Source organism: Coenobita brevimanus, chromosome 64 (genome assembly GCF_032717465.1).
Source record: "Coenobita brevimanus isolate Jiangsu-jjx chromosome 64, ASM3271746v2, whole genome shotgun sequence".
NCBI classification, from domain to species: Eukaryota; Metazoa; Arthropoda; class Malacostraca; order Decapoda; family Coenobitidae; genus Coenobita; species Coenobita brevimanus.
The window spans coordinates 15,735,039-15,758,729 of NC_137017.1; the positions used below are offsets into that span (position 1 = coordinate 15,735,039).

Below are 23,691 nucleotides of genomic sequence, written 5' to 3' on the forward strand. Positions count from 1 at the left end.
CAGGTAGGGGGACCACTGATGCCATATTCATTGTTCGACAGCTTCAGGAAAAATATATTGGTAGGAGAAGGGATCTTTATTTTGTTTTTGTTGATTTGGAAAAGGCCTTTGACAGAGTCCTTAGAGAGGTGGTGAAGTGGGCAATGAGAAAGCTTGGCTTGGAGGAGTGGCAGGTTAGGGTGGTTATAGCTATGTATGTGGGTGCTCACTCCCAGGTAAGAGTGAATGGAGATTTGAGTGATGGTTTTCCGTGAATGTTGGTGTGCATCAGGGGTCAGTCTTGAGTCCCATGTTGTTTATCATGGTACTTGAAGCCCTTTCACGTGACTTTAGAAACGAACTCCCGTGGGAGTTGTATGCTGATGATTTGGTGTTGATTGCAGAGAACGAAAGGGAGGCAGAGGAAAGGTTTTGGAAGTGGAGAGACGGTATGGGGCACAAGGGCTTAAAGGTAAATGCAGATAAAACAATAGTGATGATATCTAGGGTTGGTGGCGGTACTGTCAAAGACGAAGGAGAGTGGCCATGTGCAGTTTTCCACAAGGGCGTGGGAAGTAATTCCATCTTGTGTGGTGTTTGTAATAAATGGGTGCATAAGAGATGTAGTGGTATCAGAGGTAGACTGTGAGATAATACTGATTTTATGTTTACGGCGTGTCGGGGAGAGCAGGTGGAGATTGTCAGATGTGAAATAATTGAACTTGCTGTTGAATCTCTTGAGTGTGTGGAAGAGTTTTGTTATTTGGGAGACATGTTGTGTGCTGGAGGTGGGGCTGGAGCTAGCTGTGTGGCTAGGGTGAGAAGTGGCTGGAAGAAGTTCAGTTTGCTCTTCCCTCTCCTGACATTGAGAGGACTCTCCCTACGTGCTAAGGGATCTTTGTATGCAGCATGTGTTAGGAGTGTAATGCTGTATGGTAGTGAGACCTGGGCAGTGAAGGAGGAGGATATTCGTCAGCTCAGACGTACAGAAATGACAATGATTAGGTGGATGTGTAGTGCGTCCCTGCGTCCAAGGTCTGGGGGGCTGGTTTCACGATGGAAGAGTTGAGAGGTAGGATGGGACTGGAGTGTATTGGTGTTTTGATGAGGAGAGGTAGATTGAGATGGTTTGGCATGTGGAGAGGATGGGGAATGATAATTGGGTGAGGAATGTGAGAAGTGTTAATATTGGGGGTGGGGTTACGAGGGGTAGACCGAGAAAGACATGGGACGAGGTCATTAAATGTGACCTCAGGGTTAAGGGACTGAACAAGGAGGCTGCAATGGATCGTGCAGGATGGAGAGCCGCCATTAGGTGACCAAGGCTGACCCATGCAAGCATGTTGGAGCCTTTAAAAATGAAATGACCGTGTTGTGACTCTTTTTTTCTTGCAATGTGCAAGTCTTGAGTTTTGGTTAAAGTTATTGTGCTAATCAAAGAGCAGGAGGAGTTAAAGATGAATACAGGGAGTTGATCTTGATTCATTATTACCTATCTGTCTATCTATCTATGAGTTTTATTATTATAATATGGAGTCCTGACAGCATTACACTATTTATATATATATATATATATATATATATATATATATATATATATATATATTAATACACACACACACACACACACACACACACACACACACAGATGGTGCTACCCAAAAGTTCCAGTAATTTGAACAAAGGGAGCCAACCGTTTGCAGTTTTGCCTTTTCCTGCTAGGAAGAGTCAGCTGCACCCCTAGTGCATCAGTGTGGCCCCGGCCGTGTCTGTGAGCAGACATGTTGTTGAGCTACGGTTAGTATTGTAACGTGGTGTGTAGGTGGCTTGGCAGTTTTGCAGTGGTGGACCTCACGGAATAAAAAAGAACCAGCATCAATTTCTGCTTCAAGATCAACAAGACGGCTGCAGAAATTCACCGGTTGTTTCAGGAAGCCTTTGGTGGCAATGCCATGTTCCAAAGCAGAACATTTTTTTGGTACAAGGGGTTCAAGGAAGGACAAACATCTGTTGAGGACGATGACCATTCAAGACAGCCATCAATGGCAACAACACTAGGAAATGTTGGAAATGTTCATCAGGCTATCCTTGCAGATCATAGACACACTATCCATGATGTCTGTGATATCGTTGGACTGTTGTACGGGAGGATGCAAAGCATTTTGTCTGACATGTTGGGCATGAGATGCATCGCTGCAAAATTTGTGCCAAGACTGCTGAATGACGAGCAGAAGGCACATCGCGTTGCAGTTTGAAGGGAGCTCAAGAATCAGGTTAGAGATGATGCCACCTTCTTCTCAAAGGTCGTAACGGGTGATGAATCATGGGTTTATGGTTATGACCCAGTGACAAAGCAGCAGCCATCACAATGGAAGTCTCCCAATTCACCGAGACAGAAAAAAGCAAGTCAAATTCGCAGCAATGTCAGGTTGATGTTGATCGTTTTCTTCGATTTCGAAGGGATTTTTCATAAGGAATTCGTCTCACCCGGTCAGTCTGTCAGCGGGAAGTTTTACTGTGAAGTTTTGCAGTGTCTGAGGGAAAATATCTGCTGCAAACGTCCATAACAGTGGACAAAGAGTGGGTTCTGCATCATGAGAATGCCCCCAGCCACACATCAGTTGTTGTCCAGCAGTTTGTGGCTTCCATTAACACAGTAGTCATTCCCCACCCACCCTATTTGCCTGACCATGCCCCCTGGCGACTTTTTCCTGTTTCCCAAGCTGAAATCACGGCTGAAAGGGTGTCGATTTGACTCGATTGAGGAGATATAGACAGAATCGCAGGACATGCTCAAAACCATCGTGCCTGAAGCCTTCCAGGGATGCATAAACTTTTGGAAAAAGCACTGGGACCACTTTCTACATGCTCAATGGGACTACTTCGAAGGCGACAGTGAGAGCTAGGAGGTAAGGTGACTTATTTTCCTACAATATAGAAATTACTGGACCTTTTGGGTAGCACTTTGTATATATAATCAGATCAGCCTTGCCTCCAGTTAGTCCGTTATGTGGAGGGTCTACTCTGTTGCATATCTCTGTATTCAGAGGGAGTCCACCTGTGGTATGGTCTCAGTTTCAGTATATCACAGGGATTTCCTTTATGATAAATGTATTGTATACATTGTACTACAAAATAGTTTTATTAACAGATGGTTCTAGAAAGCCGTGATTATTTAGTCCGTGCTCGTGTGACAGTTGCAATTATGGTTATGGTGATCAGTTAGTACAGTACTGTAGGGCAATCAAAAAATGATTAAACTGTGATGTATGGATGTAGTTACATTTAGATTTTGTGATGATATCAGCAGTAATATATTCCTCATTGAACAGGTTGGATCTGATGGAAAGGAGTTTAAGCTGAGTGATCCATTTGCTGCTGAGCTGCCACCAAAGGGCTTCGATCCTGGTGAAGACACCTACCAGGTTATATATAATGACAGTTGATACTCAGTGATGTATATTTCTGCTATGTGAGTCTCTCTCTCTCTCTCTCTCTCTCTCTCTCTCTCTCTCACTTTGATCCTAGTGAAGACACCTACCAGGTAATATATAGTGACAGTTGATACTCAGTGATGTATATTCTGCTATGTGATTCTCTCTCTCTCTCTCTCTCATGATAATTTAAGTAGAACAGTAATACAGTAATGTGAAAATAAAAGAATGAAATACACCATCATGCCCCAAGCCATCTTGTCTGAAGAGACTAAGTTGTAAAAATATTTTAAATCATTTATCACAGGCACCACCAAAGGATGGATCCAGTGTGGGAGTAGATGTGAGCCCTGAGTCCCAGCGTTTGCAGCTTTTATCTCCCTTTGATAAGTGGAGTGGCAGAGACCTGGAAGATATGACTGTTCTTATCAAGGTTGGTTTTAATGGTTTAGTAGTTGCATTGTTATCAATGATTATTTGTCATCATGACCCAGTTTATGATTAGCTTACCAAGAGACTGAATGGACACCACATAGAGTAAGTGACCATTTATTTATTATAAGTACCTAGGTCCTTTTTCAATGATTCCACAGCTGAAATTCAGTTTATGTATGGTAAATATAGGATTGATTATGTGCAAAATTTGTGGAGCTAGCCATAATTAACCACATCAGTATGATGGCGTATTTACTCTTTATGTTACCTCCGGATGGTTTGATTTCCCATCCCTGCACTGGAGGGGCTCAGGGACAGGTATTGTTTTCACTCGGTTTGTCTGTTTGTCTGTCTGTTAACAACTTTACGCAAAAACTGTTGATGCAGTTTTGACTAATATTACAGGGTCGGTGGGCTATGACCTTCTGATCACCTGATTAAATTTTGGGCCAAGGTTCATGCTGTAGGGGGGGGGGAGAAGAAGAAGAAGAAGAAAAAGCCATAACTCCTTTCAAATTTGTCATATCAAAATGAAACCAAAACCTAAAGGTGCATCTTTCAAATCTGCATCCTATAACATGCTTCATTACATCAGGGAGGTCACCCCCCAGTTGGCAGTAGGGGGGTCAGTGTCAGGTGCGTCTGACTTAAAATTTCAAATGGGCATAAAATTGTCAATTTTCAACCAATTTACTCCATATTCCTTACGTGACATCTTTGACTAGATATCCTGTTGTGTTTATACGTCAGCACTACAATGACTGCTGGGGATGGGTTTGCTGTGCCTTGGCACTGCTTCTTGTTTAGTTTTTTAGAGATTTTGAGCTAGAGGGATAAATATATATATAGAGGGGACAGGATCAGGTTTAACCAGTATGGATGGTGTATGTAATAGAGAAATTTTGATATTGTGGAACAGAAGAAAGGGTGGTAGGAGTAAGATATGGAAACATCATCCAGACCTTTCCCACCCAAGGGCAGGTTGAGTAGTAGCAACATCCAGACAGCCCAAGATTGCCCAATCCAAGGGGTCACACTTTCATTCATTCATCATTCAGGCCCCTGGAATCGTGGCTCTATTTCATATGCCAAAAACTTCCACCATGCTCTGCAGCTTCACATAAATGTATCCGATAGAGTCAGTCTGAATGCTGTGATGTTAAAAAAGGGTCCCAAATCCCTGATCATGCACTTCTCCTCACAACATTCATCCAGCCAGCTCGATCTCTTGTCAGTCCCCTAGCCTCACCAACTTCCATATCTCTCTTCCTCACTCATTCATCCACCAAATCCCTCCTCCTTTTCCTTGGCCTTCCTCGCCTCCTCCCTCCTTCAGATTCACTCAGATATACCTTTTTCACCACACTGTTGTTATCCATTCTCTCCACATGACCATACCATCTCAGTACACTCTCTTCAGTTCTGGTGTCCATAGACTTCCTCACTCCGCTTCTTTCATGAATCATATTACAGTGAAATCTCGATTATCCAGGTTGGGATTATCCAGTTTCAATATATCCGGGCCATGACTTATTCAGTTCAGTGATATGGTAATACATAAAACAATCTGTATGATAGCTGCAGTTTTAACAGCAAGCATCCGGTTGCTAGCAAGTGAGCCACGGGTAAACAAGCGTGGGTCTACCCCCCGCCCACACCACCTGCTCACAATTTGATCACAAGGATGGTGGGATGGAATTTGGTGAGGCAGTTGATAACCTAACCTAATTAGCTTAACTACCTAGCTTAACTACCTAATAATTTAACCTAACCTGGGCTTCAGTCGGGAAATTGGGAAACAAAATCCACCTTTAAATACGTTGAGTAAATTTCTACCTTTATGCTGGAAACAATCTTAGGTATGGGTTAAGGAACATGATGATAACATCGGATGAAATCTTTCAGCAAGAGAAGGTAATTTACTATCCTCAAAATAGTGAGAAAAATACAGAAAACAATTCAGGAACATGAATTGAAATGATAAGGTCTTTAGGCTGTGTGCTTAGACAAGATTTGTGGGTTTAACATTTTTAGGGGACAAAATGGAACAGTAATGTTTGCTAATCAGAAAAAAATACTCTTTCATCCCATGTTTTCTCATAAGTTGGCATTTAGATCCACATTATTTGCTTGATATTGCACTTCTCAACATATTTCAGACTGACTGAGCATGCAGTTATTTCTGCTCCTTAAAGTTAAGTGTGCATTTACTGCTCATTCTTTTGTTCATTCTTATGTGTGTGTGTGAAACAGAGAGTGCTGATACAAACAATGATTTATTCCATTGACCCTTTCATAGCTGCTGGCCTTGAACAGCGCTTTTCTGTACTAGTGTCAGTGACATTGAGTTAGGGCAAGCTATAAAAAACTGCAAACAATTATGGAAAGGTAACGAAAGTCATTGGTATGTCTACATGACCCTACTCTACCATCCCAAGGAGTCAGGCAGTAACTTCATCCCAGATGTTTTCGCCGATATGTTTACATTTTAATGTAACGTGCGCCCTAATTTTGAGTAAGCTTCTTTTAGTATGCTGGAAACAGTCATAGATACGGCTTAAGGAATGTGATGATAATAAGGGAGGAAATCTTTCAGCTAGAGAAGGTAATTTACCACCCTCAAAATAGTCAGAAAAATAAAGAAAACAAACTAGAGGAATATGAAGTGAACTGGTAAGATCTTTAAGCTGTATGCTTGGATGAAAATTTATGGGTTTCACAATTTTAGGGGGCAAAATTAAACAAAAATGTTTCCGAATCAGAAAAAAATTACTCTTTCATCCCACGTTTTCTCGTAAGTTGGCATTCAGCTCCACAAGCTTTGTTCAATATTGCGCTTCCCAACACATTTCGGATTGACCGAGCATACAGTTATTTCTGCTCCTTAAATTTAAGTGTACATTTACTGCTTATTCTTTTGTTCATTCTTATGTGTATGGTGAAAGAGAGAGAGTATTGATACAAACAATACTGTATTCCATTAACTCCCTTATAGCCACTGGCCTGGAAGAGCGCTTTATTGTACCGGTCTCAGTGACGTTGAGTTAAGGTGAGCAGTAAAAAACTGCGAACAATTATGGGAAGGGAACAAAGGTCACTGGTATGTTTACACGACCCTACTCTACCATCTCAAGCAGTTAGACGTTCACTACATCCCAAATGTTTTCGCCGATGTTTAGATGCTAATGTAACATGCGCCCTAGTTTTATTAATTCTTTCACGAATCTTATAAAATCATAGTATTTTTTTTTTTTTTTTTTTGGGGGGGGGGGGGGGGCCAGGTGCATCGGACGAGTCATTTCATATCCGTAAGAAAAAGAATTGATTTTAGAACTTTGAAAAAATGGTCCTGAGGCTGACCACGAGCACACAGATTTCTGAACTCGGCCATTGAGGGGGCTAAACATACGCTTTGCTTTAAGCAGTAAAAACACATTATCAAATCAGTTCTTCCTGATGGTCCGTTATATTTTTCTGATTATTTCTTGATTGATAAATAAACATTTCATGTTAAATCTGTTTCCCTGTTGTTTTCAGCTCTTCTGCTGTGACAACTCTTGTTTGATTCGTTAATGTAATGGTGGAAGGGACTGGTCTAACCTAAGTGTTTAACTAAACCTGGCCTAACCTAGCTTAAATATGCCAAATCATTTAACCTAAACTAACCTCCAGTTGGGAAATTGGGAAATGAAATCCATCTTTGAGTACGCTGAGTTTCTTCCATTGCGCTGGAAACAGTCGTAGGTACATGTGTCTTATCAAGGCCTTCATAGCACCAGCTACAATCCTTCCTGGTGTCACTCTACTTTCCACTTCTTTTGCTCATTTTCCTTTCTGTCACTGTACTCAGGTATTTGAACTCTCTTACCAATTCTAGTGTCTCTCTATTCACTGTAACATCGCACTGGGAGTCACCATCTCTCTCAATAATTGTCACTTTACTGTTTTCTACATTTACTGTCAAGGCAGGATGCTCACAGACATCAGCAAAACTCTGCACTAGTGTACCAAGTTCTTGTTCAGTATTTGCAAGTATCACTGCATCATCAGCATACAACAGATTTGAGATATTCCTGTCACGAATCAAATTCGCGACATTTCCCTTTTGTGAGAAGCCACAAACTATTAGTGGAAAACTCACTGTGTATCGCTCAGTTAACCGTTTCTCTCTCCATTTCGGGGTATACTTTTCAAAACATTCGTCACTGTTTCAAAAGTGACCGATTTAATGCACGTCACTAAGTGCTCTACTGAGCGATACTATTGTTTCTTTATTGTTCGCCCCTGCTTGCCTCAACCGTTAGCCACGCCTTCTTCCGGTGGCTTATGCGTCCTGCCCATACATCATTTGAAGTGAGTCCAGTGTTTGCTCTGACGGAGAGAGGTTCTGTGCTCCAGAAGTGCGAGAGAAGAGGTCGCTAGCACCCAGACTCCACTGAGTACAGTTAATCCAAGCTCCCACCTTGGTGATACACCGCATTCATCAACTAGTATTTCCTTTTTGTATTATCCTAGTTTTAAGAGCTTAGTTAAGGTGTTTTTCCTAGGTGTAAGGATTTAGCTCTTGTGTGAGTGAGTGAGTGCGATCTCATTAATTTGATTTGAAATGTAACGTTAAATTTATTTTTGTAATCAATAAATTTAACTTCTTTTTCTTGAGCTTAATGTAAAGTAAACTCTTGTTTCATTTCTCCATAATTAAGCTTATTTCCCATATAGCTCCTAGCTTGCATAAACGTTTGCCTTTCATAACTGGTACTTAGGCCAGTCTTGTGTATTAAACTTAAAATCCGTTGTGCCTCCTAGGAGTTAAGCATCAGCAAGAACCTGATACTATTGTTAGTATTAGTTATTTATTGTCAGGGGTGAAGTAACTTTCTCCAGAGACTACAGTACTAATAAACAGCAATTGAGTGATTAGTCTCTGCTGTGTACTGTCGAGAAAGTTTATAAATTCTCGTTCTTAGAGAATCGTTGCTTGATTTAGCAAGACAATCATTGTCCCTGCTCTTTAATATTATTGAATATTATTATCAATTAAATAATATTTAAGCATTTATTTTAAAAACTCCGTGATATTTTAAACACCCCGTGACAATTGGCGACCTCATTCCAGGATATTAACTCCTAGCTCTAAAGCTATTCACGAGATAGTGCGCACTCGTTCATATTTAGGTATTTATAATTAAAGTTTATAGGCACAAGCTTACTGGTGTTTACTGTTAATTTAGCAAGTGAATTTTTGCTTTATTAATCCATAGAGTATTTAACTCTATTTAGTACTTTATTTTTGGTAACGCCAGACGATTTTATTCGCTCCTGGGTAGCCGCCGTATCCATTGTGTTAATTATTGAGTTCTCAGTTATTTGCATTTTTGCCATAATCTTTGCCAGTTAACTAAATAAGACTGGCCACAGCTAGCTTGTGTCTGTATTCTTTATTTGTGTTATTAGCATTTGTTTGCGAAGCAGTCAGTACTCAGTTTCTTTTGCTTAATAAGCTAGCATCATGGCAGCCAGTGCTTATGTACAGGAAGCCAAAGATATGGGTCTCACAGACCCAGAGAAAATACAGAGTTACGTTCTCTCACGGTTTAATTACGAGCAAGAACGTGAGAAAGATGCTCGTGAAGAGCGTAAGATTCAGCACGAATACGAGTGAGAATAGCGCGAACAACGTGAAAGAGAGCGTGCATATGAACAAGAGCAGCGTGAGAAAGAGCGCGAATACGAGCGAGAACAACATGAACGTGAGCGAGAACAGCGCGAATACGAGCGCGAACAACATGAACGTCAGCGAGAACAGCGCGAACACGAGCTAGTACAAGAGCGAGAACAGCGCGAATACGACCGTGAACAACGCAAGAGAGAACGAGAACTCAAACGTGCCGAGCGAGAAGCACGCGAAAAACATGAACTTGAAGTGCTGAAGCTCAGGCGAGATTCCTTGGCTTCAGACACGTCTGGTGCAGTTGGTCCAAGCTCCACGAGCGTTCCCCCTGCACATGTCCTGGCGACCCCACACATCAAGCTTCCTTCATACAAGGAAAGCGAGCGAATCGAGCCGTACATAGCTCGTTTTGAGGACATGGCAGACATGTATCAACTGGATGAGGCAGCTAAGCGGCTTCAGTTTCTTAGCCTATTTGAGGGCCCTGCCCTCGATATTCTCCACAGAATTCGTGGAGACAATCTCACATATGAGATGATGAAAGCTGCACTCATTAAGGCGTATGGTCTCACAGTAGACGACGCCAAAGTTCAGTTCATGCGAGCTCGTCTCCAAGACAAGGAGACAGCTGTTCAGTTCCTTGATCGTCTCACAGCTTACTTAAATGAGTGGATGGAGAAAGATGAAACTCCTTCCACGCGTGAGGGGATAATTGACCTTATGCTGCGTACACAGCTAGAGAGGTCGTGGCCTGCTGAGCTCATAGCACAGCTTAAGATCTGCCAGGTGAAAGATGCCAGTCAAATGGCAGAAAAGGCTGACGCATTCTTTACTGCATACGGGTATCAAACTCGTAAGCAAAACACCTGGAGCAGAAAAGATACTGCCAAGTCTGGGAAGCCATCTCAGACTGAATCCCAGCACCAAGGCCGTTCTTAGAGTAATGGCCAAGGTCCAAGCAAACCGCAGAAGGACCAGGGGCAAAATACACAGCAGCCTGCTTGGAAGCGGTACAACAAGCACCCCAACCAGCAACAGTTCCCCAAGCAGCAGCAGCAGCAATACAAGGACAAGCCACGTAACCCTCAGTCAGGTCAATTAGTGTATCGGAGGCAGGAGGCAAATGCAGCCTTCATTCCACAAGTACCCGGTGGTGCCATCTCTACCAGTACAGGTACTTCCCAACAGTTCACAAGTCCCCCTCCGACCATGAACTCTCCTCAGACACCTAGTTCCCAGGGCGCCACGTTTGCTGCATCGGTTGTTCCGCAGTCTCATGAATGACTGGCTGCTACCTCCTCAGACCCTTCCACCAGCAACACTGCCTTCCTTGTTCAGCCAGGGTCTGTGGGAGGTGTTTCTGTAAATGTTCTGAGGGACAATGGTTCCTCAGGTTGCTCTGTTAAGCAGAGTTTAGTTCGGCCTGATGAGTATACAGGTCGACAGATCCAAGTTAGACATATTGATGGATCAGTGAGATTGTTCCCTGAGGCATGTATCCAGGTGGCATCTCCATTTTATACTGGTACGACACTTGCAGTTGTCATGCCAGAACCTCTATTTGACCTAATAGTAGGAAACATTCACGGAGTCAAAAATAGTTGCGCCGTAGATGTTGCTACTCAGACTTCGGCTGCTGTGATAACACGAGCCATGGCCAAGGCTCCAAATCGCGTCACTCCGTTGACCGTCGCAATGCCGCAAGATCTGATTCGTAGTCAAGATGTTATCCAAGAGCAACAGACTGACTCGACACTTGCCTCAGTGCGCAAGAAGCTGGAGGGTAAAGTGATCAAGTATTCACGGGGAGGACAAGCCAGGTTCCTTCGTAAGCAAGGACGGCTCTACCATGAGTCACGAACACCCGAGGGCGAGGTTCGACTGCAGTTTGTCGTTCCCGCCAAGTACCGCCTAGCAGTGTTACAATGGGGTCATTGTTCAGTCTCAGGAGGTCACATGGGCAAAAGGAAGACCCAGGGCCGTATCCGAGCTGACTTTTTCTGGCCAGGGATGGGACGAGACATAGATAGTTTTGTCCGTTCCTGCAGTGTGTGTCAAAGTAACACCATTAATCAGGGACATGTCCTTCCTGTGCCGTTCGTAACCACACCTGTAATCTCTGAGTCAGTTGAGAGACAGGGTAGTGGTGAAGTGGGTGCAGACCCGACGTCTCGCCCATTGGCCCCACAGGACACATTATGTCCAGGGCCTGTACATACATATTATGTACCGTAAGTTAAGGGGGAAGTTGAGAGGCGACTCGAGGCTATGGAAGACCCGAGTTTGCACAAGGATTCTCAGCTCCCCGATACTAATATAAGCACTGTAGGTTAAGGGGGAAGTTCGAGAGAGAACTCCGCAGAGGCGACTCGAGGCTATGGAAGACCCGAGTTTGCACAAGGATTCTCAGCTCCCCGATATTAATATAAGTACTGTAGGTTAAGGGGGAAGTTCGAGAGAGAACTCCGCAGAGGCGACTCGAGGCTATGGAAGGCCCGAGTTTGCACAAGGATTCTCAGCTTCCCGATATTAATATAAGTACTGTAGGTTAAGGCACAGGTTGAGGAACCGTGTGCAGTTCGAGGCTATGGAAGACCCGAGTTTGCACAAAGATTCTCAACTTGCCGACCATAATCATGTGCTATAATTAATGGCGACCTCGAATGTACGTCGTAGCACTGACTGCTAGGCAGAGAGAGTAATTGTAACATAATAAAATTTTGTCTCATTGACACTTTTGATTCTCCACCTCAATTGATTTTGCAGGTACAGCAATGGGCGTAGCAGTTTTGCTGTGCGGGCCAGCTGATCGTCTGCCGCACGCTGCCGCCTCTTCTCCTCTGCCTTCGTCGTCGTCATATTATTATTTACTGTGTCATTTGACACGTAGGTACAGTTACACTACAACTGTCACACCTACACCGTGTATTACATACACCACGCTACACAACAATTAGTTGTCAGTGTAAATGTAGCGAATTTTCGCTCAGTTTGACCTGAGTACAGGATTTTCACCGTCGTCACGGAGTTTTTCCCTCAAGCTTGCTTCTATTAACGTAAATATGAGTTTTTTTCGCTCACTGGCAACTGCGACTTTCTCCTGTAGCAGGCTAGCACACACACACCACAGTGTGAATCTTGTGTGAATGACTTAGGATGTGTACATATATATATATCCACAAATTTTTTCCCAAAAGGAAAAAATTTAATTTTGTAGGGGCGTAATGTCACGAATCAAATTCGCGACATTTCCCTTTTGTGAGAAGCCACAAACTATTAGTGGAAAACTCACTGTGTATCGCTCAGTTAACCGTTTCTCTCTCCATTTCGGGGTATACTTTTCAAAACATTCGTCACTGTTTCAAAAGTGACCGATTTAATGCACGTCACTAAGTGCTCTACTGAGCGATACTATTGTTTCTTTATTGTTCGCCCCTGCTTGCCTCAACCGTTAGCCATGCCTTCTTCCGATGGCTTGTGCGTCCTGCCCATACATCATTTGAAGTGAGTCCAGTGTTTGCTCTGACGGAGAGAGGTTCTGTGCTCCAGAAGTGCGAGAGAAGAGGTCGCTAGCACCCAGACTCCACTGAGTACAGTTAATCCAAGCTCCCACCTTGGTGATACACCGCATTCATCGACTAGTATTTCCTTTTTGTATTATCCTAGTTTTAAGAGCTTAGTTAAGGTGTTTTTCCTAGGCGTAAGGATTTAGCTTTTGTGTGAGTGAGTGAGTGCGATCTCATTAATTTGATTTGAAATGTAACGTTAAATTTATTTTTGTAATCAATAAATTTAACAGTTCTTTTTCTTGAGCTTAATGTAAAGTAAACTCTTGTTTCATTTCTCCATAATTAAGCTTATTTCCCATATAGCTCCTAGCTTGCATAAACGTTTGCCTTTCATAACTGGTACTTAGGCCAGTCTTGTGTATTAAACTTAAAATCCGTTGTGCCTCCTAGGAGTTAAGCATCAGCAAGAACCTGATACTATTGTTAGTATTAGTTATTTATTGTCAGGGGTGAAGTAACTTTCTCCAGAGACTACAGTACTAATAAACAGCAATTGAGTGATTAGTCTCTGCTGTGTACTGTCGAGAAAGTTTATAAATTCTCGTTCTTAGAGAATCGTTGCTTGATTTAGCAAGACAATCATTGTCCCTGCTCTTTAAGATTATTGAATATTATTATCAATTAAATAATATTTAAGCATTTATTTTAAAAACTCCGTGATATTTTAAAAACCCCGTGACAATTCCACTCATCTCCATTACCAACACCATCCTTCCCTTCATTACTTGTGTTTTTATTTCTCGCATCACCCCATCCATACAAGCAGACCCCGAGATATGATATCTCTAGATGTGATACCCCGGCATAGCGATGGGGGTAGAAATACAACCCCGCCCTGCCAAACAAAGACCAAACCCTGATATAACATTTTTTTTTTTTTTTTTTTTTTTTTTTTTTTTTAGATTAATGTGTTTTAGTCACAGGTTTCTGGTAGTTGGGGGCTCTCACCATCCACTCAGTGTAGTGCTGCTTTGGGTGTCTACCCTTTCCTCTCTGCCTTCCTTCCTCTTCTGTCTTATTTTCCTTCATTCTCTCCCCTTCCTTCTGCCTGTGGGTGACTCAGCAGCTACTGCACTTTGACTTAGGACCTCCCCCCACAAGGTATCAAAAAACACAGAAATCATAGTTCACTAAAAGTCCCATTATTCGGCATCTATGGGACCGGGATGATGCCGAGAAATTGGATTTGCCGAATAATCAAAAACCTACCCATTCAGTACCTTAAATATATTAGTGAACACTCTCATCACCACTTGTGGTATTACAACTGTGTTTGGAGAGTACTGTATACTGTACAATACTTCAATCAATACAGTACTATACCCGAATGTGAAATATATATATAAATTAGTGAACATATACAAGTGTAATGACACAGTAGGCCTACAAGTCAGATAACACTTCCTGGATGGCCGAAATGATACGGAATAAGCTCAATACATCACTTGGTGAACTCATCACTACTTTTATTATTACAAATATGTTTGGAGTACTGTATACAGTAGTTTTTCCAAACACAAAACAAAATAGTTGGATAATTGCGTAAAATAAAGTGAAGGAATATGAATTGGTAAGGTCTTTCTGATGAAAGTTAAATGTACATTTAGCACTCATTCTTTTGTTCGTTTTTTTGTTTACACGTGAAAGGGAGAGTATATGATGGAAACTGACGTGTTCCATTCTATCTATCTATCTATAGCCCGACGCCCTAATCCTGCAAAGGGTGGCCGCAGACAAAACGCCTCCAAGTCACTCTGTCACCCACCATTTGACTCCCCTCCCCCCAACTCACCCCCCCCTCCCTCATATACCTCTCAATTCCATCCCTCCACCTCATCCTCGGTCTACCCCTCCCTCTCCCTCCCTCCACCTCACCTACATACACCCTCTTAGTCAGTCTTTCATTCTCCATCCTCTCCAAATGTCCAAACCACCTCAGTGTATTTCTCCTAATCTTTTCAACCACATCCACATCTACCCCACAACGTTCCTTCACTTCTTCATTCGTCAACCTGTCCCTCCACGTCACTCCACATGCTCCTCTCAAGTAACTCATTTCCACTGCTCTCACTCTTGACTTGTTCCCTTCTTGCAAGGTCCACGCCTCGCTTCCATACGTCAGGGTAGGGATCACAGTACCATCATGCAGTGACTTCTTAACTTCCATTAACCCCTTAATAACCTCCGGCTTTGAACAACGAGTACCAGTGTCAGTGATGTCGAGTTTGTGAGCTATGAAAAAACTGTGAACAATTATGGGAATGGAACGAAGGTCACTGGTATGTTTACACGACTCTGCGCTACAATTCCAAGCAGTAAGGGGGTCGGTTAATCTCAGATGTTTTCGCCCATTTGTTAAATGCACCGTAACTTTGTAATTTCTCCCGTGAATCATAGCGAATCATAGCATGTGTTTAGGAAGCTAAATAACACATTGTTAGGTGTGCCAGACGATTATCTTCACATCTTTAAGAAAATGGAAGAAATTTAATCCCTCTCAGGGTATGTAGAGTAAGTTTCTTCCATTCTTCTGAAATCAGTTTATTTTTCTTAATAATGTGAAGATAATCGTCTGGCCCACCTAGCATTGTGTTATTTAGCTTCCTACACCCATGCTATGATATTGCTATGAGTCACGGAAAAATTGATAAAGTTACGGTGCATTTACCAAATGGGCGAAAACATCTGAGATTAACTGACCGCCTGACTTCTTGGAATCGTAGTGTAGAGTCGTGTAAACATACCAGTGACCTTCGTTCCCTCCCCATAATTGTTCAGTTTTCTTTATAGCTCACACTCACTTGGCATCACTGACATCGGAACTGTAAATAATTGTTCAGTGCCGGAGGTTATTAAGGGGTTAATGGGATATATTACTGTTTGCATCATACTCTTTCACATTAAACACAAAAACGAACAAAAGAATGAACGCTAAATGTACGTTTAACTTTCATCAGAAAGACCTTAGCAATTCATATTCCTCCAGTTTATTTTTAAGTATTTTTCTGACTTTAGATTAGGTTAGGTTTGGTTAAATTATTAGGTACAGTTAAACTCGGTTAGGTTAGGTTTAGTTAAACAGGACAGTCCCTTCCACCATTATGCTAAGGAATAAAAATACTAGCGCTGTCACAGCCATACAGCTAAAAACAACAGGAAAACTGATTTAACAAGCAACATTTATTTATGGGTAATGCATTACAGTATCAGTGGTTCATGGGCTACGCAATTACCAGTAAATGACACTTTCAGGAATGCATCAAGAATGAACGAATTTCAAGAATTAGCGAGGGGGGCTTGGAACGTAATCCTTGCTAATTTGGTGGGGGTGGTTACTGTACTGCATGATACTGTGCAATAGTGTAATCAATACAGTAATAAAAAAAAAATAATAATTTGGTTTTACGCCAGGTATCCCTGAAGGGATAAGGCATTGCCCCTGGGTAGAGGACTTTGGACTGGAGCGTGTAGCATTTTATGACCGGATGCCCTTCCTGATGTCTACCAATGACCCTTGGGTGGATTCGATCCTCCGACCCTTCGGTCAGAGCAGAGCGCTCTAACCCACTGAGCCACGGCTGCTACACCTGAATCTGAAAATAATATTGAAATTAGTGAACATACAGAAATGTAATGAAACATTAGGCCTACAAGTCACAGATAACACTTCCTAGACTGCCGAGATGTAATTCCGGACATCTGCCGAACAATCAAAGATTTTCGTAAGGGGGACTGTTTCTCAGAACTGCCAAAATGTTGGATCTACCGAATAATCAGCTGCCGAATAATAGGACTTTTACTATATATTACGATGTTTGTTCATGAAATGCCATTCATTAATATGAAATAGTTTCCCTTGTTTTTCAGGACCAGTTAGATGAATTTTGGCATGGAATCACTTAGATCTCTAAAGTAATCTAAGGACATTTCTCTGCACCAAACATTTGTCAGTTCAGTCTTGAGGTTTTCAGTCTTGAGGTTGTCCAGATTGGGTGTCTTCTTCTCTGCCATGATTATCTTCATCTTTGCCCAGCAGTTTTTTATCAGATTTAGATCCGGACTGTTGCCAGGCCAGTCTTAGACCTTAGTCCGATTATCCTGAAGCCATTTTGCCACCTTTCTTGGCTTGTGACGTGGAGCTGAATCATGCATGAAAAAGTTGCACCCATGAATAGCAAAAAAGTTTAACAAATGATTTTTCAGAACTTGAATGTACCAGCCACCATTCATCATCAAGTTCTTAGGAAGAAAGTAGAGGCCTCCCCTTCCCATTTCACCTGAGAAACATCCCCATACCATTACTGATTGTGGGTGCTTAACAGTCAGCACCGTGTAAGCAGGGTCACATCGACTGTGGGAGGCAGGGCGACGAACCTTGGCAGAATGCACCTGGAACACTTGAAATGTGGTTTTATTCGGAAAACATAACTTTTCTCCACTCATCCGATGTCCAGTGTGCATACTTCTTGGCACACTGAATGCGCCACTTCTTCATGCGGTCAATGAGAAGCGGTTCCTTGGCTGTGGTGCGGCTTGGCAAACTCAGCTCCTTCTGCAAGCGGTGTTAGATAGTTCGAATTGAGAAGCCTTGTAACAGCTTGGATGCATTCTCTTCAATTCCACTGCTGTCAGTTGAGGATTCTAGTTTACTTCCCTCTTCAGTAGCGTATCTGTACCTCTGGAAGTTGTCCTCTTCTTTCCACCGCCATGCTTGTGCTCCGGTACGACATCAGGTGGCAGGCCACGTGCTGCAGCAAGAATCTTCATGACAGTCGACTTTGTGCGTCCAGTATATTCACAAATCATGTTGATAGGGACATTATCCTGCCTCCGTGCAATGATACGGCCCCTCTCATCCCTTGAGCTGTACTTTCCAGGCATGACAACTCGACTCTAGGAAAATAACAGGGCAAACAGTAATGCATACAAAAAAAGAGGGAGGTGCAAGCTCAGAGCGACGGGAACATATACTCCCACCCTCGCTTCTGGGCAAGCACTGACATGCTGAGTGTTTCACCACATCCCACCAATACCAGAGGAGTTGCCAGTAACTTTTTGCCCAAAAAATTCACTTGGTAGAGGTGGAAACACAAAGCAAAGACAGACAACTCTCCCATAGCAATTCTGTGTGTAGGTCCCAAATCAGTTTGCGGTGGGTGTACACTGAGTGACAAGCCAGGTGGTTTCCTGCACACCAGGCAACCATTTACTGTGCTGGGTGGTAACCATAACACCAAATTATGGCACCTGGTGGTTTAGTGAGTAATTTAGGGGCTCCAGTCGGACTGAGCCTGTGCAGGTTATATCCAAGGGGTGGTTGGGGTTTATTGCCAATGTATAGCCACTCAGGGATGAGTGAGACTGGTCACCCTCGTCTTAAATGTCAGGACCAGCTTGCCTAGGCTTGGACTCCTTCGCTCCTCATGGGGCAACATAGGATTGGATGATGGATGGATAGTCACAGGTGCGGTGAACATTGTCATTTTGGGGTATACCCAGTATTTTACTAAGTTTGATTTTTTCCAGACATTTTTAATGGTTTTCTGATTTTGTTTTTGGATTTAGGTGAGTTATAAGCTTAGCTTAGCTTGTTTTAAAGCTATTTGGGGGTTTAGGTTAGCTTGAAACTTGTTTTTGGACTCATTAGGGTGGATTAAGGACTTGGGTCGGGGGAAACTCAAGACTCAAAAATGCATCTTTATAGTTTACATGTTAAAGCTGCCCCGAGAAACGATACCCTGCGTAGCAATGGGTTTTTACTTAACCAACTGTATCGTTAAACTGGGATATGCCATATATATATTACACAACCATGGGGACATCACACGGCCTTGTCGCTTGCCCACATTGATCGTGAACCATTCACTTAGGTGCCCATTTACCCTTACACATGCGTCACTACCATCATAAAAACTCTTGATGGCACATACCAGTTTACCATCTACACTGTACATACACAAAACCTTCCACAATCCTTCTCTGTCTACTTTATCATATGCATTTTCCAGATTCATACTGGTAAATGCCATACACACATTATAGTCCTCCTCACAATCCTTCTCCACTATCTGTCTGTCTCTATCTATCTATCTATAGCCCGACGCCCTAATCCCGCAAAGGGTGGCCGCAGACAAAACTCCTCCAAGTCGCTCTGTCACCCACCATTTGACTACTCACCCCTCAACTCACCCTCCCCTCCCTCATATACGTCTCTACTCCATCCCTTCACCTCATCCTCGGTCTACCCCTCCCTCTCCCTCCCTCCACCTCACCTACATACACCCTCATAGTCAGTCTTTCATTCTACATTCTCTTCACATGTCCAAACCACCTCAGTGTATTTCTCCTAATCTTCTCAACCACATTCACATCCACCGCACAATGTTCCTTCACTTCTTCATTCGTCAGCCTGTCCCCCCACATCACTCCACATGCTCCTCTCAAGTAACTCATTTCCACTGCTCTCACTCTTGACTTGTTCCCCTCTTGCAAGGTCCGCGCCTCACTTCCATACGTCAGGGTAGGGATCACAATACTATCATGCAGTGACTTCTTAACTTCCATACTCACTTCCCTATTTCTCATCACTGCTTTCAGTGTACCAACAACCTTCCTTCCCTGCTGTACACTTTCACGCACTTCATCCCCCAAAGTTCCATCCTTACTTATCACACTACCCAAGTACTTGAATGCACTCACATTCTCCATATCTTCACCATCCAACCTCACTGCACACTCTGTGACTTCATTCTGTCTCACTGCATATATTTGATCCACATATCCTCTGCCACCCGTAAAGATGCAGAATACTAAATTAATAAAAAGGAATGCATGGAGATGGTGCCAACAATAAATAGAAAATGCAAATACCGTAGGTAAGGTGGGCAAGAAAAAAAAGAAAAGAAAAGAAAGTAAAAATTGAGGTTATATGTGAAGCTACAGAATGTGGTGAAATTTTTCAGGCCTATCAGTTGGAGCCAGGATTTTGAGGGCTTGAATGATGAGTGAATGGAAGTGTGGCCCATTGAATTAGGCAAACTTTGGCTGTCTGGATGTTGCTACTCCTCACCCTGCCTTAGGGTGGGAAAGGAGGTATGGATGATGATGACAACAATGAGGTTAATGTTGGAAGAGGGAGATTTATGTGGTATTAAAGGAGAGAGTGGAGCAGTTTGGTATTTTGGTGAGAGAAGAGAAGGAAGTAGTGCATGAGAGAGGTATGTAAGGGAAGAGTAGCTTAGAAGCAGTTTTGTCATGGTCATCCCCTGTTTGGGGGTTCCCAGGATGAAGCAAGACTTTGATGAAGATATTTATAAATGGGAGAGAGAGAGAGAGAGAGAGGGAGGATTGATTAAGTATTGCAGCAGGGATAGAGAAGTGCATGGCCTGGATGATTTGAGGAGTGGGTATTGAGGCATACATGAAGTCAATGGAGAGGGAATGGCATTCTAGGAATACACCATATTACACTGCTGGAGGATCAGCCATATTTGCACTAATTTAGTAAGCACTCAGCAAAGCTGCCAGTCTATCTGTTGAAACATGAAACCTTGATATACTGTTTCAAAAACATTGATATGACATTGCAATTAAGAACAGGCTGGTTTCATCACATTTAACATCATCCCACTCCTGTTTTTCACACCCTTTCATCTTCGTTGCACAGTGCCATCATGGTGTACATAGCACTGTCATACACATTCACCACTTCTACCGTCTGACTTTTCCCATTCGTGCCTTTTACATTCCACACAGCTTATGAACCGGCCTCTTTGGTTTAGACCCTGGGCAGTTTGTGGATTCTCTGAGGCTCCTGAATTTTGTGCTAGTGTGTGTGTGGGGGGGGGGGGTGTCTAAGGGACAGGACACTAACCCTGGTCAAACCCCCCTACCTTTTGCATGTGCCTGCAGGGAATATGGGGTTATATGGTTGCTACCCAGTGTAGTAAATGGTTTCCAAATTCACAAGAAACTTCCTGGCCTGCCGTTCAGTGCAGAGCTGAAAGCTAACTGGGTGTGCCTCATGCATTGTGGAAGTTATTTTCTCAACCATGGAAGCATACATTCCTTTCAAGTACCCTGTGGCTAAAAAAAAAAAAAATCATTATGCTTGTTCTAATGCTGTCCATAACAAGGAGAATGCCTACAAAAAGGTACCGGAGCCAACCCACCCCTGAATCTCATCTCTTGTATGTTTCTGCTCGGAACCATGCTAAGTCTGTCCTCTGCTCTGCTAAAAATAACTTCATTCACACTAAATGCTCTGAACTTTCATACTCAAATTTTTCCTGCTACTGGCATCTTTCCAAAAACCTTTCTAACAACTTTACCTCATCATCTTTACCTCCTCTTTTCTGCACTGATGGCTCTGTAGCTGTTTTTTTCTAGTAGTTTATTGGGTAATTAAGGCACTCCATTCGGATTGAGCCTTTGCAGGTTATATCCAAGGGGTGGTTGGGGTTTATTGCTCATGTAATGCCACTCAGGTGAGCGAGACTGGTCACTCTCATCTTAAATGTCAGGATCAACTTGCCTAGCCCCGGGCTACTATGCTCCTCGTAGATCAACACAGGATTAGATGATGATTGAAAGAATGAATGAGACAGAACTCTTCACACAGACTTTCTCCTGCAGTTCCACCTTAACCCCTAAAACGCGGCTGTGTACGCGCGATCCTCCCCCTGTGGCGGGGTTGTAGCGGGGTCTGAGTACCTGTGGAAAAATATTAGCCAAAAATCATAGATTAACCCTAGAGCATTAAAATTTTTATGGCATATATTACTTACATTCAGCTATCTCCTGAGCCACATGTTGAGCCTTCGTTGACTACCCAAGGACTTGTGAAGACTTGCAAAGTTGGGTAACAAAGTCTTCACTCTCACACCTCCAGAAACCCGGTTTTCTTTCTACCACAGCCTCAATCTGTCACAGTACACTTTATACAACAACATACAGGTTGTTTGGAATCCGTATTTGTAAATAAGAACTGAAAATAAGGCTAAAATGGACGGAGCGCACGGCCGACATGCAGCGCGGTGGCGATCTTCCCGTCAATATTGTCACATTTGCCTTTTCTCGGCAAAAAACACGTATACTTTTTTTTCCATCATAGGACTTCGCGAACGTTTGCCTGTCACTATTACGGTAATAAAAATCAATGTCACTGCCAGTATTGTGGACTGGGACTGAGGAAGACCACCGCACCGCGAGTTTATTCAGCCTTACGGCAGGCACTTTATTCTCGCTCCTGTCGGCCACTCGCACTTCATTTCTATCGCTCACTTTCACTGTATCTTTTTTTTTTTTTTTGCCTTATTCATCAGTGTCACTGTCCAGTGTTATAAAAATAATATTTTATACACAAAAAACTTTTACTTTCAGAACATAGAATAGGAAAATATGCTTTTATCTTTTTACACTGGAGTGACTGTCACTCGCAATACTTATATGATTACTATGTACAATTATTTACAACAAAAAACACTGTAATTGTCAGTGCTTTTACAAGTACATACACTAATTTACACTCATCAGGCTGTCACTGTCAGCACGTAAAAGAAAACTAAACAATATTATCACTGTCACTCTCAGTATTTTTCCCAATATTTTTACCCTTATTTTCAAAATCTACTTAGGCTGTGGTAGTCGAAAAAACACGGGTAAGCACAGAGGGGAACTTTGCACTCTTTGCACTGCAAGGAGGTGCGCCTAAAAGTTCTTTCCTGCCTGGTAGTGTGGCTGCACACATGACACCTCCTCAGTGCTTTCCCCCTCTTTGCAGTGGCTGGCAGTGGCTCCAGGCGGTGTCGCTGAAGGTAGGCCATACACTGTAGGCGGTCTGGAAGTGTGTGAGGGTGGTGTTTGGGACCTGTTGAAAGCACCTGGCCATAACGCTGAAGCAGCTGGTAGACACAAGTCTTTGAGAATCTTCTGAGAGAGTAGTTGGCTGGCTTCCTGTTCTTGATTTTATACAGGATGAAGGCGTTCAACATGCACATGTCAATCAAGTGCAAGAACACCTTCCTGTACCAATGACGATTTTTCCTCAGACAGTCAATCTCTCCAATCATCATATCTGACTTGTCCACCAGCCGCATATTGACGTTATAGTCAATTACAGCATCAGGCTTCATCACAGGCTCGCCAGTCCTTCTGTCGACCTTCCCTGTTGCCAGCATTTCACCCTTGTGTACTGTGGTGAGCATGTTCACGACTCTCTTATCATGCCACCTGATCGCAAGCATCTTGTCAGATTTCTTCAGGTGCACGTCTCCCCGCTTTGACTTTTCAGCCTCTGGGAAGGCAGGGTAATGTGCCCTGTTACTTCTGACAGTGCCACAGGAGCCGACGCCGTGTTCAGAAAGGTACTTGGCGAGTTTTGGAGCTGTATAGTAATTGTCCGTATACAGGACATGATTCTCGCCAAAGTACTTTTCCAAAAGCACTTTCACCACAGAACCAGAGAATCCAAGGGGGTCAGTCTTATCCAAGTCGACATTGCTGGCGGTGTAGATGACGAAGTCAAGGATGAACCCCGTCTTGCAGTCGCACAGCACGAAAAACTTGATTCCAAAGCGGTGGCGTTTGCTTGGAATGTACTGGA

General features: G+C 42.9%; 1 protein-coding gene across 1 annotated transcript in view; it reads left to right on the plus strand.

Annotated features, from left to right (window-relative positions):
• Positions 1–23,691, plus strand: part of LOC145404670 (aconitate hydratase, mitochondrial-like) — a 418,871-nt gene that overhangs the window by 304,740 nt on the left and 90,440 nt on the right. Inside the window, exons 10-11 of the mRNA XM_080276212.1 lie at positions 3,312–3,404; positions 3,721–3,846. Of these exons, the coding sequence (XP_080132338.1) occupies positions 3,312–3,404; positions 3,721–3,846 (219 nt within the window). The remainder of the gene's footprint in view (positions 1–3,311; positions 3,405–3,720; positions 3,847–23,691) is intronic.